Source organism: Simochromis diagramma, unplaced genomic scaffold, assembly GCF_900408965.1.
Source record: "Simochromis diagramma unplaced genomic scaffold, fSimDia1.1 OVJJ01000293.1, whole genome shotgun sequence".
Lineage (NCBI taxonomy): Eukaryota > Metazoa > Chordata > Actinopteri > Cichliformes > Cichlidae > Simochromis > Simochromis diagramma.
In genome coordinates, this window is record NW_024386801.1 from 168,720 (window position 1) to 188,106 (window position 19,387).

A 19,387-nucleotide genomic window follows, 5' to 3' on the forward strand; every position below is an offset into this window, starting at 1 on the left:
TTCTATTAAAAAAGGAGGGGGAAACGATTTAGGAGATTATTTACACATTTACATTAGGTATATATGGACTCACTAATGGTCAATGGAGAGTTGCATATAGCGGGTATTAGTTTTACATGGATTTAAGATTATATATATATTTCAGTGACTACAGTTAAATTATTTTCGAGCATAGAGCGGTCCAGCGATCTTTGTGATTCATGTCTATTCATTTCTTTTAACTTCACTATCTAGCGCTAAATTTCGCACCACTGGGTTTTTTATTGCTTGACTGAAGCGTTTTTGTTTCCAAACTACGATGTGATTCATATAATTACCTTAGATTCGTGAACTCAACAAAATACACCGACTGGTCACGGGTTGAAGACAGAGAAACATGTGGTTACCATAGCAATGACGACCCAGGCGCTTGACCTCACATAATCTCACGAGACTTTCAAAGAAAGCGCGAGAGGATGGGGCTCCGACTCTTTTGTACTGGAAAAAAAAAAGACTGTCATCAGCAGCTGGACATAGTTTAAAGAAATAATTACAGCTACTTACAGATATTGGCCCTGGCAAAAACAAAAACAAAAAAACTTAATAACTTGCCTATATTTCCGAACTTTGGTTAAAATCTACCTTAAAATATTTAATAGTATCCCCCAGCTCGCTATACTAATAATTAACATTCAAATATGAGCACTATTTTCCATCAGGTACCTTACACACAGCACCACCTTATTCCTCTCTTCAAACATCTCCCTGAACTCATACAAGAGTCTCATATGTCAGATGTAATGCTGCTAACTGCCTCCTCTCAGACATGATCTGGACAGTCTCACAAGCAAACACTAATCAGAGTAAACCAAGTTATAACACAACATAAAGAGGCCTGATTAGAAGACTGAGAAGAAGAAAAATATAGATTAGATGTGAAAAGCAGGTTTTTTTGCTTTGCTGTCAGAGATAAAAATCAGGCAGTCTGGCGGTCAAATAAAGGAAGACATAAAAAACAACAATAACAAGAAACCAAAAGAAACCACAGTGTGTGGCCACTGTTTGATATTGCATGATCTTAAGTGCAAAATGATCATTGGAGAAAGAGTGACGGTATGTGTTGCTCACCAAAATATAGAACATACCACAACCCATGGGGCACTAAATAACCATAGACACATACCACACACCAAAGACACACATGCATGCATGTGGTAGAAGACAGAGACATGAAACTCAACTAATCGTCACTTTAAATATGTGGGAGGGCTGTGACAAAGCAAGGACTTGAATGGTCACTGACCATTTTCTGCATACAGTTTTTGGGTCCCAATGATCAGTGAATCAGGTCATTTAGATAATACTCTAAAATAACTCCTGATGGGCTAAACTTGCCTTCAGGTGGCATAAGGCTGTATACTGTGGAGCATAAATGCCACGTAGCAGTCTAAACGTTGCTCTTGTGTAAGTTCACATATTTGGACCAATGGCTGTACATAAACATACATATACTGCATAATGTACTGCATATATACAATCTGTGGTTTCGAGAAATTGTATTGGATCTCCTGCTAGTACAACTCGTCAGATTCGTATTTTTCCACTGCACGTAAAGGCGCCATTCACTGCGTCATCAGCACGTGACAACTGTGTACGTAGAATTACTGCGACTGCTCTTCTCAAACAGCAACGGCGTTGTTCTCGGACGTAAATCTGGGGTCCTGTTGCTCCCCTGCTGTTGAGGCTAGTTGGCAGCCGGCTGTGTCTCGGCGGGAGGATGGACAGTGAAATCCAACGGGATGGGAGAGTCCTGGATCTCACCGATGATGCCTGGAGGGAAGACAGGCTGCCGTACGAAGACGTCACCATTCCTTTGGTAAATGTTAATGCTAAGGTTGACGTCAACAAGGACCAACGATTACAGGAAGCAGAAATGTTTTTGCAGGAAGTTCCCGAGCAGTGCAGTTTATGAGAGGACACTCCATAATATCCAGCTTTTTACTTAATGCCAATGACTTAGATTAGCGCTTTATTAATCCCTCGGGTGGGTTCCTCCGGGAAGTTCAGTTTCCAGTAGCAGAGCACCGACAGAAGTTGCATATTACAGAGTTCGAGTATAAAATAGAGAAGAATGAGAGGATATGAACATAAGCTTAAATATACACGTGGTTTTGGGGGGGATTTTGCTTTGGTATACTTCTCTTTCCTGTTCTCGGTTTACAGAAGATGACATGCGCATGCTTACCTGCTTTCTACTATATACACTCATTAGATACACCTTGCCAGGGTTAAAGCCTTCAGAACTTCTCTGATTTTTCATAGCGAAGATTCAACAAGATGCTGGAGACATTTCTGAGATGTTGAACCATGTTGACATGATAGCATCACGCAGTTGCTGTTGATTTGGCCGTCCACGATCCAGATCTCCTACTTGCACTACATGTGCCGTGAACACATCGTGTACAAGAAACAACATTTTTCCAGTCTTCTGTTCTCAAAGTTTCATGAGCCTGTGTGAATTGCGGCTTTAGTTTCCCGTTCTTAGTTGACCGGAGCAGCACCCTGTGTGGTCGTGGTCAGCACCCGCCGTAGTCCATCTGCTTCATGGTGTGTTGTGCGTTCAAAGCTCTGCGTGCTTGGATTGCCTTCACCTTCCTATCAGCTTGAAACTGTCTGCACATTCTCCTCTGATCTCTAACATCAACAACACATTTTCACCCATTTGTATGTTACCTTAAACACAAGTTACGGTTTTGTGGGAAAATCCCAGCAGATCACCAGTTTCTGATGCTGGTTTGTTGCAGAGTGAGTTGCCTGAGGCTGAGCAGGACAACGGGGGATCGACAGAGTCTGTGAAAGAGCAAGAGATGAAGTGGACAGACCTCGCCCTGCAGAGCCTACATGAGAACACACCGAGCACCGGAAGCTGAAAGACTAACACAGAGTCGAACTGTACAAATAAAATGCACAGACGTGGTGCGCGCTGTGTCGGTTTTGACACACAAATGTGCCGTATCTTCTCTGCGCATTGGCCTTTTACTTGGTGGTGAACTATCCATCACTCTTATTGTAAAACATAAAAACATTGTTTATACTTTATGAAACCGTGATAAATGTGTTGCACATAGTCCTCCTGTTTGTGTCTGCATTTATTAAACCACGGCTCTTATTTCTGCAGCGTTATAACGAGGAACCCTGGCTTTGAACAGATCTAGTCTCCTGAGTTTGTAACAAAATCATCTCACCTTTACCCATGCAGTAATACCACAGTTATCTTGCAGGTAGTCTGGCCACTGGATGGCGCTGTACTATAAAAGCAGCCAAATTATTGGGGGAAAAGGTTTGCTCTTATGCTTAAACATGCTTAAAACACATCGATTCAACTTTCAGTTTTCTGCTACTGTTGTGTGTAACACCAGAATCTGTGCTCGTTACATTCACACCAGTAGTACTACTTAACCCTAATGACACTGTTGCTAACATACAGTGTGTTATTTTGCTATGCTTTATCATTTTCATCTTCTGCCTGGGTAGTATCTAGCTAGGGCATCTGCATATTTCGTACCGGCTGTCTCTTTCTTCTGCTTTAGACCATTGGCAGCATAATAGCCTGTTAATGTCCAGAAATGTCTCTCTGCTCTGAGCGTCCATCATCACTGTGTCTGTGCTGCTTCTGTCGTCAGCTTGCGAATCTGGTCACGGGGTCCCTTCCCCAGCAGCGCCGACGGGTGTCGGTACGAGCCTCCCAGCCGATCCCAGAGTGTGAAGTATTGTCCGTAATTGTAGTTGAAGTACAGGTGATGATCTACATGGTGAGCGGCGCCGTTAATCAGAAATATCAGCGGGCCTGGAAGGCGGTAGTCTCCATCGTGGATGGAAATGGTCCAGATGTTGACGAAGACAAAGAGGGAGAGGTAAACCACCTGTAGTTTAAAATAACTCATGTCAGCTGAAGCATTTCACAGTTTGAAGACAACGGTGCACTTTCTCAATTTCAGTGTATCAACATACACTTTGTCCAGTCACTTAGACGTTTACTGCAGTTTAATAGCAGTAACTTAATGCAGCCCTGATTTACAGCAGGGTTGTCAAACACCAGGCCTCGAGGGCCGGTGTCCTGCAGGTTGTAGATCTCACCCTGGGTCAACACACCCGAATCACATGATTAGTTTTAATACCAGGCCTCTGGAGAACTTCAAGACATGTTGAGGAGGTCATTTAGCCATTTAAATCAGCTGTTATGGATCAAGGACACATGTAAAACCTGCAGGATCCTCGAGACCTGGAGTTGCCAACCCCTGGTTTACAGCGTGGTCCTCCTTTGACCTCAGATCGGGCATGTCAGTATTTCCTAGCAACAGCAGATGATATGCACCTTGTGGAGAGGGAAGATGAAAGGGTAGATGTGGTACGGTAAGCTCTGCAGGAAGCCATCGAGTGGGTGGAAGGCATGGCTGGCAAACGGTGTTGGTATCTTGAAGGTATGGTGCTGCTTATGTAAGTGCTGAGGGGGAGAAACACAAATGGTGTCAAGTCTGAGATTTTCTTTTAATGAGAAGATACACAAGACAAACGAAGTCAAAGCTGTGGAGTTAAAATAACTATAAGAGTAAAAGAATATTCTACATGTTTCCTTCGGCTGCTCGGTGTTTTACTGTGTGCTAAACCGAGCCTGTAACCTGTTTGGTACAAACAACTGTGAGCATAAAAGTGCTGAAAGCCCAAAAGGTCATGCAATCATTGTTTCATACGTTCATTGGTACAGGTGGACCCTTTTATTCTAGGAAGCCACCCACTGACAAAGGTAACTGACTGCCTGGGGCAAGTGTAGGTTGGCAGTACAGATGCTGAAGCTCACCTTGTAAATGTTCTGATGGTGCATGGCGCGGTGAATCCAGTATATACACATGTCAGTAAAGAACAAGAAACCAGTGATGCTTACGAACAGTCGTGACCAGCCTGGAGCAGAGACATACATGAGTTTTCATTTTTGCAGACTCTTTGTGGGTTGGTTAGTTTCAGTGAGTTAATCACACGCAGCCTTAAAGTGGACACGCTCATTCACTTCATACTTGTCCTTAGTGCAGCCACTCGCCTCTCCCTGACAAAAGTACTTTAAATCTCATCCCTTCACTTTAAGGCAGCTGTCTTTTGATTGGCTGCCTCTCAGAAGCACCTGATTGTGCTAAACACAGCTGTGCAGCTGAGATGACCATATGAGGGATATCTACTCACTTATACTACCGTTGTTTACAGCGCTGTCTTCTTCTTTTTTCACTTAAATGACCTCAGACAAGAAAGCCTAATTTCTGCTGTTCAATACTGAAGAAATTTAAACTTCTTAAAATTATGCAAAATTGCAGAATATTTTTAAGGTTATCTGCTATAAAAAGCCAGACCAGGAAAATCTCCTTCATGTTTTTCTGTTTTATCCTCAGTTACTTTCACACAAAGGCATCTGCTGTGATGTTCACAATTCTGATGAAGTCTCATGTGTATCAGTGCTGATAAATGATCAGAATTATAATATTTCTGACTGTCTGAGGCTAAATTGAATCGAATCTGGACTTTGAGAACCGGAATCGAATGGATTATAGAAATCAGTGATGATACCCAGCCCTAGTGAGCAGCCTGGGCCCGACAGGGTGGATGTAGCTGTAATAAGAAAAGATGAAAACAACTATTGATAACTTTTTTGTTAAGTTAAGGCCTGATCTGTCTGAAATTCATAGCCAGCTCTGACACGGTGCCATCAATCTTTGAATGCTGAAAAAGCAGCAGTGTATCCAGGAAACACATTATATGCTGCAATAAATGCCCGAGTGTCCCCTCTAACACTGCCTGTCAGCAGCAGACAGCAGCAAACAGGTCGTCAGAGGAGCCGAGATGATGATTAAGTTTAACATTTTCTACAATATTGACAAAGCACTTTAAGCACAAGTTTGTTAGTTAATAATTTAGAAATGAATATTGTCTGTATGGACTTCCCCCCCAAAGAAAGTGCACATGTAAAACTGCGGTGTTAAGCGATGCGGTTGAAAAATCTGAGTGCGCCTAACTTTTGTGCCGGTGCGCCCATGGCAAAAGGTTAGTCTAGAGCCCTGATATATATGCCTGCATATATTGTGCTATTCTTGTGTGTTGTCTGTCTTTTTTACTGTTTGTTTATAATGGAGCACTGTAACGAAAAATAATTTCCCCCAGGGATCAATAAAGTATTCTGATTTGAGCCTTTAGCCATATTTACTATAAGCATTTTAACAGTACATTCATTAAATACAGTAGGCTCACTTTGAGAATCTCATTTTTAGTTTTACATTAACTGGAGTGAACATGAATCGTGTGCTATAATATGTAAATAACCGTTTTCTCACCCAGGGAGTTTTCACTGATGCTGTCATGAAGTTTGCTGTGTCCTCTGACTTCCCAGAAGAAAAGCACCACGGTGGGAAAACTCATCCAGAAGATGGAGACTGTTCCCAGCTGGATCTCCTTTCTTACTTGATGCTGTTAGTGAAGCAAATGCACAAAGTTGGGGTTTAGGACAACCTTGGTTTGGAAATGGTACCAAAGCTGGCTCTCCATCCACTGGCCTACCTCAATAAACTGCGGATGCTTCATGAGCACATGGTCAAACACACAGTAGAAATTAAGAGCACCAAAAACCAGGTAAACCAGCAGAGCTCCCACGTTGGTTACCACCCACAGGCTGATAATCTGGCGCACAGCCCAGCTCTCAGGCCATGAGACCGGGTAAATGTAAGGAGTGAAGAAGTAACAGTCAGCTAGGTCCAGCACATGATCCATGGCAGCCTGTGAAGACAGTAAATGATGTCCCGTAGTGCTCTTAGCATACATGAGAGAAAGCAAACCAATCACAGCCCGCTTTGCTAAAATTAGGTCGAGTGGAAACGTTATTATGTTTTAGCGAGAATTGAATAGCCTAAGCTCTGTGGTGTGCACGGCACACACTCAGGGCTGCTTCAGCCAGAGCTTTGAAACTGGATAATCTGTATCATTGCTACTCTGTCAGAGAGCACATGTACACATTTCACATTTAAGTGCATGAAATACTGCGAAAGGAGCAACAATAATAAGACAGTGAAATATAAGTTTGTGCTGGTACAAAATCCAACACTGCCCCTGCGAGGCCGATGCATAAAACACTCAGCTGTTCACTTTTAAATCTTTTATTTGAACTTTTTAGTTGCGTACCTGCTCCCCGCCTCCCTGCATGACTACAGAAGTGTTCTCAAGCTTGTTTCTATAGTAATCGAAAAGCTGTTCTGGATCTGTTTGGTTCAACATGAATCATGAGCATTTCTCACACCTACTCACCCTCTTCACTCAGTGACTGAAAACAAACCGTTGTTTAGTGCACCTACTGCAGCTTCATCTCAGTGGTCAGTTTAAGAAAATCCACCTCAACTTTCCAGGTTTTATCTCATTACTATTTAAAAATTATTATTAGTGAAGCGTTTATTGCTGAATTCATCATTTGTGCTGCACTGACCTGCTTGAGGACGGGCTCTGTCACCAGATTAGAAAGAACCTTCCTAGAAAGTTGATGAGTGCTCACTCCTCCTCTCACAGTCTGTCCAACAGCAGATCACCTGGAACAGAGAACACGTGGCCCATACGGAAAACTGCTCCGCTGCTAACATGATAACATTTACCGTGCAATAGGCCGCCGTCTCCACAAACTGCAAGAGAAGCTCCGGTTTTCTTTCTTTTTTCTTTTTTTTGCGAGGTAGTTGACACCGTGTGCTCAGTGGATCCAAGAAGACACAGACATGCCTGTCCAGGTGGAACAAGATCCCAGCATGCTCAGCAAATAACTCAGAGCTCAGCGGCAGGAGCGCTCCTCAGCTGACACCATTTTCTCACAATATCTGTGCTCATTGAATTAAATATTATATATATATTCTACACAGTTGTGAAAAGTGCATTGTAGCAACTCAGCTGTATTATCTCAGTTTTAATGCAAAATAAAATCCCTTGCAATGGTCAGCATGTCATTTTTGCGTGTGTGTAGTGGATGTACCCAGTCCCATGCTGGGCTTGGAAGGATCAAATATAGCAGCTCAGCTGTCTGCCCTGCACACACACACACACACACACACAGTTAAGAGAAGCGAGTCTTGCTGGGAGCATGCCTAACACTTTGTGACCATAGAATATCCCATCAGTGTAAAGTATAGTCTGTCTGTCGGCATTACTGACCTGTGACATAAACACACATCTTGGTGGACAGAACATGCAGACAGTCACTGAGTATGAAATTTAAGACAGCGTAATCACTTCTCAGAATGAGCAGAGCAACACTTGCAAAGAGGCTCTGACCAGGACAGGGGATGTTGTTATGCCACTTCCACACTTTCCTCTCCTATAACTGCTCGTTAACGTGTGTCCATCACATTAAGTCAGGCATTCTAGTTCAAATAGAGCACGTAAGGCCACCTGTGCCATTTGAATTTGGGTTGTTGGTATCTGCCTTTAAATATTTTAACACCAGTTACTTGCACTTGCAGCTGAGTTGTTTCATATTATGCATTCTTGTCCACCAGTAGATACACGTGTAACTGTCTCCCTCTAGCGCTCCCTGACTGAAACAGCACCTTCAGGGAGTAATGGACAGTTCTCACATCCAGCGTCCAAAATTAATCATGTACAAAAACAGGAACTACTGCATATTTATCCAAGCAGTGTATTCATAAAGGATGTATGACAGGTTATTTACATGTAAGGTGGAGCTTTTTTCTTCTCTCTTGTTTTACTTTGTGTCACGTTTGCTGTTAAAATGCTGGCTTTTCACAAAACATGGCTAAAATTTCAAATAATGAAAATGTTCTGCTCCTGGCTCTATATCATGTTTCAGTGAGGGGATAGCCTTATTTTGATGACATGACTATATTGATGGTGTGATCTCAGTCACACAGCTGTGGCTAGGAGAACAAAAATCCCTAAAAGCAGCTGTTCAAAACTTCTGCTTGTAAGAAGCAGCCAATCAAAAGGACGTAGGCCAAACAGAGGCGGAGCAATAACAGCTTGTTTCAGACAGTGGCTGAAACACTGCACTGCTGCACTGACATTTTTAAACCGTAAATAATGCAAAGTTGCTTTAACAAAGTCAAAAAATATAATCAGGACATGATGTGATTTAACCTTTACTGATAGGAAATGTAACTACATCACACATCTTACGGTTTTGAGATGTTCAAATAGGCTGAACCTTAACAGGACTTCTGTTTCAGGCCAATCAGTGTTTGCTTTTTCTAAGGTGAGCACAACAGCAGCATTTACAGTGTTGAAGAAAAGAAAACCATTCATTTTATAACCATTCTGATAATATTAATGTCCTAGCAATATTTTCAGCTAGTATATATTTTGTTCCCAAAATATTATTTTTAAAGCTCTAATAATATTGTATAAAAAACTTTTTTTAAATATTTGGTCATAAGTAAAATTTGTACACAATTGTTATCCTCCCATTAAATTCCTAACGTGTTTTTCAGTGGCAGTGTTTCATTTAAGGGTTAACAAAACATGTATGACCCAGCATGGCGTAGTCTTGGGGTCCTGGGAGAGAGAAGGACGTCTGTTAAGTCTAATTGTCAAATGTTGTCATTGGGCTTCTTAAATTTGTAAGTGTGAGTTCAATCTATAGGATCAAGACATTCCTTTGATCCTGACCACCTCTCCAGCCACTCTGTGCTGGGGGAGGTTTTATTGTAGATACATCCTATCTGACAGATCTGTTTCTTCTGTTGTAAGCTTCCTGCTTTTATGACCCTTTTGGTGAGCAGGAGGTCACACACACACACACACACACACACACACACACACACACACACACACACACACACACACACACACACACACACATTCTTGCACATGCATATACGTGCTTACACATACACACACATAGTGCCTTGTCTTAGAAGGGGGTTTTACAGAGGGAGGTGCTTGTGCTGTGATGTGTATTGTAACAGTTTCTCAATAAATAGCTGTGAGGGAAGCTGCTCTTGGAAGGATTTTGGGCTGGAGACAGGAGCGTGAGCTCCAAGAGCTGGTTCTTGACCAAAGCGTCCCTCGTTAGCGAGTGAAAAACGGTTGAAGATGTTCTGTTATGTCTTGTTTTCTTCATGATGAATAAGTCTCTAAACTAGCCGGGCTTGTGGAAACACAGACCCAACAACGTCATTCATCCTCACAATCACACAGTGACCAGTTTAGAATCACCAGTTCAACCAACAAACCTGTGTTTGGACTTTGCTGCTAATCACTGCACCAACATGTAACGCTGCATCCCAGACAGAAGCATTCAATTTGGTCCAAGTCCTATAAAGTGTCAATGTTTAATTCTTGGGAATACACGATAGGCTGTAAGTATCTGTGTGTCTCTGTCCCCAGAGACATTTTGGTCTGATGACTCTAAATGAAAAGTTGTGCAGGCACAGAAGGTTGTGTGAACATAGCTGGGACTCCACTAGAGTCCAAGAAAACAAAAAGAAACGGGGGAAAGCACAGTAGTTCCCCTCTCTGTTTTCACCAATGTTTTTGGACAGTCAGCTCAGGTAATTGAGTTATTTAAAGTGTCTTCTTCTTCTTGATTTGTAGGTCTGTGTTAGCAGACCGGAGTACTCTGCCCCCTCCCCAACCCTGGATGAACGATAGAAAATGGATGGACTGAATCTAATTGCAGTATTATTATATTATGACCGATTTTTTCCCTTCATAATTGCCATTTTCAGCTGCTTCGCTAAGAAGAGTAGCACTCATCTCTAAAGCTCGTTTCGCTCGTCGCTCCCTGCGGTTTACATCGGCTGACACACACTTTCTAGAAACTACATGTTAATGGACAAACACTCCAGTGACTGTGTCGAGTGCAGTGAATGATGCTGCCTTCACGCTCCCGTCATGGAAAACCTAAGTATTGTAAATGCAGATCGTCTTTATAGACAAATAGACATAAAAAACTAAGCAACCAAGTGCGAAACATCCAGGATTACGGTAATTAATTTTGTTCTGTTCTATTGTACTCACACATACCGACAAAGCACTTCTTTTAAAGCTCGCCTATTCTGTTTGATTCTTTATTGTTGCGCACCGATGTTTCCCCACTGATATTTTATGCGTTGTGCGATTTTGGTGTTTAATTTCTTGTAAGACTGCTATTATTAAAAATATATATATTGTGTAACAACAATGCACAACAATTTTCTCTGTCCTCTGTGGGGAGACGCGACGTCGCACGTGCCATATGCACACGGCTCGCTGCTGAATCCGGTATTTCCGATAGCACACGGTACGTGAACGCAGCATATTACAATAGCCTGTTTGCTTCGGTTTGCTCACGAGCGGCCGGGTGCAGCTCGGCACCGACGGCAGACAGACGCCAGCTGGTTTGCACCGTGTGCACAGCGCCAGAAGCACCCCGTGTTCTCCGCTGCAGTTGTTCAACATCATGATGACTATATTATTTTTATTATAAAAAAAATGAGCAAAACTGAGGAGTCACACGATATATTACATGTGTTATTATTTTTTAAATGAGCGGTTAGATTTGGATTTAGGATATTTAATGTGGATGTTTACTCCCATGAAATGATCGCAGTGTCAAAATAATACCGGATTTTTTAATGTTAATGAGATTTTTTTTATGGCATAATAAAGGTTATAAAAGCGCTGCCAAAAACTGATTGCGGCTTGTATCTTGCTACACGATGTTGTTTGTGGCTCAAGATGACTTTATGTCATCCATAAGGGATGCATTTGACATATGTTTAACATATTATAGCCCAACAAGTTACTTATAGCACTTTAAATATGAGCAATCGCTTTTTGGCAAATACCGGAAATCAGTTTTTGGCAGACAATCACTTTTTGGCACAACACCGGCATAGAGTGTATTAGTTTCAATTAATCAAGTATGAGGTTAAGTTTGTTATGAAAATACTGAACGGAAATGTTTTCTGTGAAGAATCTTCGCAGATGCTGAAAAGTTTTTTTGTAATTTTTAAAATAATACTGTTGGTGATCATTCGTTCGCATTTCCGTGTAGCCTGAAGATGTTCTCCTCTGTTTAAATACATGAATTAATTGCATGATTGAATTTCTCCAGGAGTTGACATTCTTATATAATGTTCAGGCAGCAGGCCATAGATCTGGCTATGAGGATCTCTCTGTTCCCGCTGCTGAAAGGTTGGACCATGCCGTGTGCACAAACCTCTTTGTAATCATTAACCACGTGCTTGCGTGTAGCTTGACAGGCGTGTTTTGCACTCGGCTCTGTTGTTCCCAGGACGCTATAAAACAGCCACTCCTACACCGTCATTCACAACATTCACTCAAGTCCCGAAGACACGAGAGCAACGCCAGCATCACTCTGAACGAGCCATCAACTGAGAAATGGACCCCTGCGAGTGCGCCAAGAGTGAGTATTCCTGCCGCTGTTTAACAAGGCTATTTAATGCGCTGCTTGTTACCAGCGGACCACATGAAACTGAAATGACTCTTTTTTTGTTTTTATGTTCAGCTGGAACCTGCAACTGCGGAGGATCCTGCACGTGCACAAAGTGCTCATGCAAGAGCTGTAAGAAGAGTAAGTCTAACCTCACAGCACAGCAAACAGTAATCTGTCGACCTGTTAATGTTACGCTCCTGTTTATCTTCCCAAGTAACATGCATAGTGTGAAGATTGTCTCTTATAGTCATGCGCCATTTCTTCAAAATTCCGCGTTTGATGCCATTTAAAAAAAAAACAAAATGCGCAGCGGCTCGAATTGCTTTAATGAGATCTGTAGTTTTCTTTGTGTTCTGTCAGTAATGATGTCTGTCACTGCAGGCTGCTGCGACTGCTGCCCATCCGGCTGCAGCAAATGCGCCTCTGGCTGCGTGTGCAAAGGGAAGACGTGCGACACCAGCTGCTGCCAGTGAGGAGTCTGCAGCATCAGCTCTCTGCTGAAATTATGGAGTCATTTATTTGCCACTAATCATAAATTTACACGTCCACGAAATGATGACTAATGATTTTGTACTTGTCTTTGGGTGTCTGAAATAAACATGTTTATTGACGCTATGACCTGTCTGGTGTATTAATTCAGCTGATGTCAGTGCGTCATTTCACTCTGGTCACGCTCTGTGGTACTTTGTGTAATGCTGAAATCTTCATCTTGGAATAAGGACCAAAGTTAAATTGACTCAGGATTGCTACTAAACTGTGTGGCCCACTTAAAAGGCTCTTGCAGGGATGCAAAGAAACAGTTCTCAAATCTGAAGTTGGAAATCCAAATGCATTAGCTGGCGTGTTGGACAAGGTCAGCGCAGTATTAGCATTTGGAAAACGGAAGTTCAGTAACTCTAACTGAACAAAAGCTGCTTTAAAATTAGTCCAGCAGAACTGTTACACGTGGCTGTGAGCCAGCAGACTGAAAATGTCTGACATGTTTAACCAGAAATGGAATTTGAACTTATTAGCCCGTTTGCCTAGTTGAATGGGTGGGTGGGGGGGGGCAAATACGTAATATCCTTTTTGCAGTCTCTTGATTCTTTGTCTTTCCCCTCACCTCCAATCATGGCCTGTTAAGTGCTGGCTCAAAGAGGATCCTCCTCGGCTCTGTTACTGTAGCCCAAGGGTGGACCGGTGTCCTGCAGGTTTTAGATGTCCTTGATCCAACACAGCTGACTTAAATGACCTCCTCAACGTGAGGCCTGGTAATGAACTAAACATTTGATTCAGGTGTGTTGACCCAGGGTGACATCTGAAGCCTGCAGGACACCTGCCCTGGAGGTGCTTGCAATAAAGAGCACTATTGTTGTGAGGTAGTGTTACATACATACGTTTAATCTGTAATAAAGCTGTATTTCTTAGTTTGGGGTTGTAATAAAATGTATTTATTTATCAGAGAAAAGTATTTCTCTGATAAAATCTCAGCTCTAAGGGCTTCTCATCCATCTCATCCATCATCAGTTTTAGACCCAGTTCCAGCTTCTGAATGCTTGACTGTCTTTCAACAGTTTGAGCCAGTGTCTTATTCTGCTTTAAAAGATATAATTGATCATCTCAAAATCTCTGGTTCCCCGCATGATATTCTTCCTTCTCGTTTCTTTAAGCTTTACATGTTATTGGTCCTTGTATCTTATCTCTGCTGAATGCATCATTGTCATCAGGTTGTGTACCGTCTGTCTTTAAGCATGCTGTTGTGCAACCTATTATGAAAAAGAAAAATCTTGACCTAATTGGTCTCACCAACTACAGGCCGATCTCCAAACTCCCTTTTATTTCCAAAATATTGGAAAAGGTAGTTCTAAAACAACTCCAGGCCTTTTTAGATGCAAATGGTATTAATGAAAAGTTTCAGTCTGGTTTTAAACCTCGCCACAGCACAGAGACAGCCTTACTTAGAGTTTTTAATGATCTTCTTTTAACTGCTGACTCTGGATATTCTGTGGTCTTAGTTTTACTTGACTTATCTGCTGCTTTTGACACGGTTAACCACAACATTCTTCTATCAAGACTGGAACATGTTGTTGGTCTCAAAGGTACGGTTTTATCTTGGTTTAAATCCTATCTCTCAGAGAGGTCGTTCTCTGTTGCTATGGGGCAACACTCCTCGGCTTCTGCCCCTATTTACTGTGGTGTGCCTCAAGGGTCCGCGCTCGGTCCTGCTCTTTTCTCTTTGTACATGTTGCCCTTGGGATTAATTTTTAGTAAATACAACATCTCCTTTCACTGTTATGCCGATGATATCCAGATTTATTTACCTTTGAAATCCGGTGTGACTGCTTCTTTGCAACCTCTGTTCAACTGTTTGCATGAAGTTAAAATTTGGTTATCACATAATTTCCTTACATTGAACGAGAATAAGACCGAAATCATAGTCTTTGGTAGTCACACTCCGCTAGACCAGTTAGCTGATGCCCTAGGTCCTCTCGCTAGCCATCTTTTTCCACTGTAAGAAACCTCGGAGTGTTCCTGGAGGGCTCTTTTAAACTCGAGAAACAGGTCTCCACTGTGGTAAAAAACAGCTTTTACCAGTTGCGTCAGATTTCCAAAGCAAAGCTGTTCCTTCCTTTAAAGGACCTTGAAAAGCTTATCCACACATTTATTACATCCAGACTGGACGACTGTAACTCCCTCTACTCGGGCCTCCAACACTCCTCTCTTTGCCGGCTCCAGTTAATTCAAAATGCAGCTGCGCGTCTTTTAACAGGTACGATAATTCATGAACACATAACTCCAATTTTAGCAAAATTACATTGGCTCCCTGTTAAATATCGTATAGATTTTAAAATTCTTTTGTTCACTTTTAATATTTTGAATAATTTAGCGCCCAGTTATCTTTCTGATTTACTCCATTCATACAATCCCAACAGGGCACTTAGATCGTCCAACCACAGGCTCCTAGCACAACCTAGGACTCGAATGAAGTCGAGAGGCGACCGGGCCTTTGCATCCGTGGCACCCAGACTCTGGAATAACCTCCCCGTTCATATTCGCACTGCCGAGTCTATCCAGTCTTTTAAATTACGTCTTAAAACTTATTTTTTTACTTTGGCTTTTGATTCTGTCTAGTTGGCTGTTTTAACTTGTTGCGTTGTTACCTATTGTTTGTTGTCCTCTTTTATTGTTTGTTTTAACTGTCTCATGTTTTTATTGACTGTGAAGCACTATGGTCAACACTGTTGTTTTAATATGTGCTATATAAATACATTTTGATTTGATTTGATTTGATTTTCGCGGAACGATCTATGAAGGCGGAACAAATATTCGACACTTGGGTTTCTCGTGGGAACAATATCGTCGGTGCACACAGGAACTATTGCGTTGTTTCTATTTTCTGCGCAAGTTTGGCTGTATAGGTGTTTCTGATCCCGTCCTGGTAGTAAAATACACCCACGCGTGTAAACATGCCGAAGGTGGTTTCCAGGAGCGTCGTGTGCTCGGACACCAGAGACCGGGAGGAGTACGACGACGGTGAGAAGCCCCTCCACGTCTACTACTGCCTGTGCGGCCAGATGGTTCTGGTCCTGGACTGCCAGCTGGAGAAGCTGCCCATGAGACCCCGGGACAAAGCCCGGGTGATCGACGCCGCCAAACACGCTCACAAGTTCTGCAACGTGGAGGAGGACGAAAACACGTACATCAAGAGAGCCGAGGGTATCGAGAGGCAGTACCGCAAGAAGTGCGGCAAATGCGGCCTGCTGCTCTTCTACCAGCACCAGGAGAAGAACAACCCGGCCACCTTCATCGTGGACGGGGCCGTGGTCAAGTTCGGGCAGGGCTTCGGCAACACCAGCGTCTACAGCCAGAAGCAGCCCGAGGCTCCCAAGAAAGTCCGAGTGATGATGACCAAGCGGACCAAAGACATGGGCAAGTTCAGCTCCGTCACCGTCTCCACCATCGACGAGGAGGAGGAGGAGATCGAGGCCAGGGAGGTGGCGGACTCCTATGCCCAGAATGCCAAAGTGATCGAGAAGCAGCTGGAGAGGAAGGGCATGAGCAAGAGGAGGCTGCAGGAGCTGGCTGAGCTGGAGGCCAAGAAGGCCAAGATGAAGGGCACTCTCATTGATAATCAGTTCAAATAGATGGAGTCTGAGGAGACTCTGCCTGGGACTCGTTGTACATACAGGACTGAGTGTAGCGGTCGTATCATAAGAATGTGATCTGGCCTTTAAATTAGTTTGTCATAATGTTTTGTACATACAGGAAAAGACAAAATAAACATTTTTTTGTTGTTGGTATTTTTAAAAAGTGTTTTGTTGTTGTCGTTATCACCAGCAGAGTGCTTTAAACCTCACAGAAGGCTTCGGCTGTTTGAAAGACTCAGCCCACACGAGGGGGAAAACTTTATTAGCAACAGCTCAATGAACGGAAGCCTGTAGGTTAAGTTGTCACCATCAGTTTTGAGTTGTGTATAATTCAAACCAAATATTTAATTAAAAATTTAATTTTAAAGCTACAAACACATCAGAACAAACATCGTGAGTTAGTTTTTTTTTTTTTATTGTATTATTTTCTTTCGCTCATTTTTATTTGAGCCAGTGAAACATTTCAGGTTGGACCTGGTTGAATGTTTGTCAAATTATTTGGCAGCAGGTTAGTAACATGATTAGGCACAAAAAGAGGTCATTCCAGAGAGACGGAAGATAGAGAAGAGGGTTCACTACTCTCAGACTTGTGTGTTCAGAATGGGTGAAACATTTAGGAACAACATTGCCAAGAATCTGGGAAAATCTTTGTAGTCAGTCTAGGTCAAATATGATGATTATCCAACTTGTTATCAGTGCATAGTTCAAAAGAAAGCATCTGTAAAGCTGTGGGAGTGTCCAACTCCAGGCCTCGAGGGCCGGTGTCCAGCAGCGTTCATATGTGTCCTTGATCCAACACAGCTGATTCCAATGGTTAAATGGCCTCCTCAGCATGTCTTGAAGTTCTCCAGAGGCTGGTAATGAACTAATCATGTGATTCGGGTGTGTTGACCCAGGGTGAGATCTAAAACCTGCAGGACACCGGCCCTCGAGGCCTGGAGTTCCCCACCCCTGGATTAGAGCATTCTTCCAAACTCTTCAGGAGAGTTCCTTAAATATCTGATCCCACAGAGGAAATGATTGTGTTGCAGCAGTAGGATAAAAAAATAAATAACAGAGTTAAGTTAAAGTTCCACAGGCACATGGGGAAGGCCATAAGCTGTCAGATCTTTATTTATAAAACAGAATAAAAAGAAAATAAATACAAGGTTAAGATAAAGAAAAGTAAGACTGACACTGGGCAATAAAGACGTGCAGACTGCATTCACAAATACAGAAAAATAAATATGGAGCAGGTCTGTGGACCTGTCACAGAAAGGCTCTGCTGTCTGTGTGGAGCGTGTAAAGCAGGGGTAGGCAACTCCAGGCCTCGAGTGCCGGTGTCCTGCAGGTTTTAGATCGCACCCTGGGTCAACACACCTGAATCAAATGATTAGTTCATTACCAGGCCTCTGGAGAACTTCAAGAAATGCTGAGGAGTCATTTAGCCCTTTAAATCAGCTGTGATGGATCATGGACACATCTAAAACCTCCAGGACACCGGCCCTCGAGGCCTGGAGTTGCCTACCCCTGGTGTAAAGTTTGGTGACTTCTGTCTCTTACTGACTGACACGCCTCCAGATTCTGACCAATGATGGTTTGTGCCTTATGAAGCAGCTTGTTAATACACCATGGCTCCACGATTCAGGTGGTAAACTGACAACAAACGAGGCCTTGAACTGTTGAGGAGCCCAAATGCTAAAAAAAGATCCTGTGATTAATGAGAAGATAGAATAACTGGGGCAGTGTCCAACCAGCACACCAGACTCAATGTAGGCCACAAAATACAAGACAAATTAGGAGAACAATGAGTCGCCTGGACTGGATCTCAACGTCACTGACAGAAGAGCCAAAGTATTTGTGGCTTTGGATGCTGATGGTAATGAAAACAAACAGCTTGATGCTGGTTGGTACAAACTGTTGTTACTGAGATCCAACACAGTATGCTTATCATTTTTATGCTTACTGTGATCTTTGTCACTGATCAATGTGAACTGGGTCTTTTTTCATTTGTCCTCACTGGTTGTTTTTCTCTCTCACATGTGAGTTTTTCCAGTCACGAGGTTAACTGATGATCCCTGGGACCAGCGGAAGACTCAGCATAGCTTCCAGATTTCTGTACTTTTGTATTCAAGAGTAATGCAATCCCTGTGCCTCACTTTCTGTGTCTGCTTTTTGTTGTATAATAGGATCATACATATTGTATTATATAACAAAGTAGCTCAAGGCGACTGTGCGCCACATGACCAGATTTCTCCTGATGAAGCCACAGACTGCAGCTTGGAAGCAGGTGTGGATCACCCATCTGATCTTTGTGATTTAACCTGAAGCCAGTGGTTTTGTCTCAAGGCAGCAGCAAAATTGAGATAAATAAAAATCAAATGATGTCAATAGAGTTTAAATGTATGCCTGTTCCCCACAGACAACAGCTGAATCTTGAGACTATCTAAAACAGCGATAACAAATTAATTTTACACGATGGGTCACATGTAGCCTTTAAGTGAGCTGGACCAGTGACACTTTGCTTTCTGTCACTGTACAAACGTTTAACTGCACATCGAATTCATGAGATATCTTAACTGAGGTTTCAACTGTGTGTCTTTGTTTTTTTTTTATATGATAAAGGACTGCTGCTGCAGCAAATGACTGAAACTTGTCAACATGACTCTATGAGCAAAAGTCTACCTGCCTCTATGCCCACATAGAGGTAGTTAAACTCCATATGAATAGACTGGTTCTTATATAGCACCTTTCTAACTGAGTACTCATAGCACTTTACACAAATTGCCTCATTCGCCCATTCATACACTGTTCATGCACTCTTTTTCTATGCTTC

General features: G+C 42.5%; 4 protein-coding genes and 1 long non-coding RNA gene across 6 annotated transcripts; 4 read left to right on the top strand and 1 right to left on the bottom strand.

The window, feature by feature from the left end:
• Positions 1-1,629: 1,629 nt before the first annotated feature.
• Positions 1,630-3,107, top strand: anapc13 (anaphase promoting complex subunit 13). Its single transcript, XM_040024941.1, has 2 exons — positions 1,630-1,855; positions 2,784-3,107. Exons 1-2 carry the CDS (start codon positions 1,757-1,759, stop codon positions 2,907-2,909), a joined length of 225 nt encoding a protein of 74 aa, XP_039880875.1. The 5' UTR covers positions 1,630-1,756; the 3' UTR covers positions 2,910-3,107.
• A 6-nt stretch (positions 3,108-3,113) lies between these two features.
• On the bottom strand, positions 3,114-7,603 carry LOC120729400 (lathosterol oxidase-like). Of its 2 annotated transcripts, XM_040024935.1 has the most exons (6): positions 7,493-7,603; positions 6,577-6,792; positions 6,354-6,486; positions 4,838-4,938; positions 4,355-4,483; positions 3,114-3,902 (listed from the first exon to the last, which is right to left on the bottom strand). In XM_040024935.1, the coding sequence occupies exons 2-6, from the start codon at positions 6,784-6,786 to the stop codon at positions 3,633-3,635; spliced, it is 843 nt and encodes a 280-aa protein (XP_039880869.1). In that variant the 5' UTR covers positions 6,787-6,792; positions 7,493-7,603; the 3' UTR covers positions 3,114-3,632. The 2 variants fall into 2 exon arrangements, with proteins under 2 accessions (XP_039880869.1, XP_039880870.1); XM_040024936.1 differs by lacking the exon at positions 7,493-7,603 and having other exon boundaries at positions 6,577-6,796.
• A 4,678-nt stretch (positions 7,604-12,281) lies between these two features.
• On the top strand, positions 12,282-13,060 carry mt2 (metallothionein 2). The gene is made up of 3 exons (XM_040024944.1): positions 12,282-12,415; positions 12,518-12,583; positions 12,827-13,060. The coding sequence occupies exons 1-3, from the start codon at positions 12,391-12,393 to the stop codon at positions 12,916-12,918; spliced, it is 183 nt and encodes a 60-aa protein (XP_039880878.1). The 5' UTR covers positions 12,282-12,390; the 3' UTR covers positions 12,919-13,060.
• A 2,700-nt stretch (positions 13,061-15,760) lies between these two features.
• On the top strand, positions 15,761-16,735 carry steep1 (STING1 ER exit protein 1). Its single transcript, XM_040024943.1, has one exon. It carries the CDS (start codon positions 15,892-15,894, stop codon positions 16,567-16,569), a length of 678 nt encoding a protein of 225 aa, XP_039880877.1. The 5' UTR covers positions 15,761-15,891; the 3' UTR covers positions 16,570-16,735.
• A 1,269-nt stretch (positions 16,736-18,004) lies between these two features.
• LOC120730536 lies at positions 18,005-19,091 on the top strand. Its single transcript, XR_005695119.1, has 2 exons — positions 18,005-18,430; positions 18,599-19,091. It is a non-coding gene; the product is annotated as an uncharacterized LOC120730536 (long non-coding RNA).
• Positions 19,092-19,387: the final 296 nt, after the last annotated feature.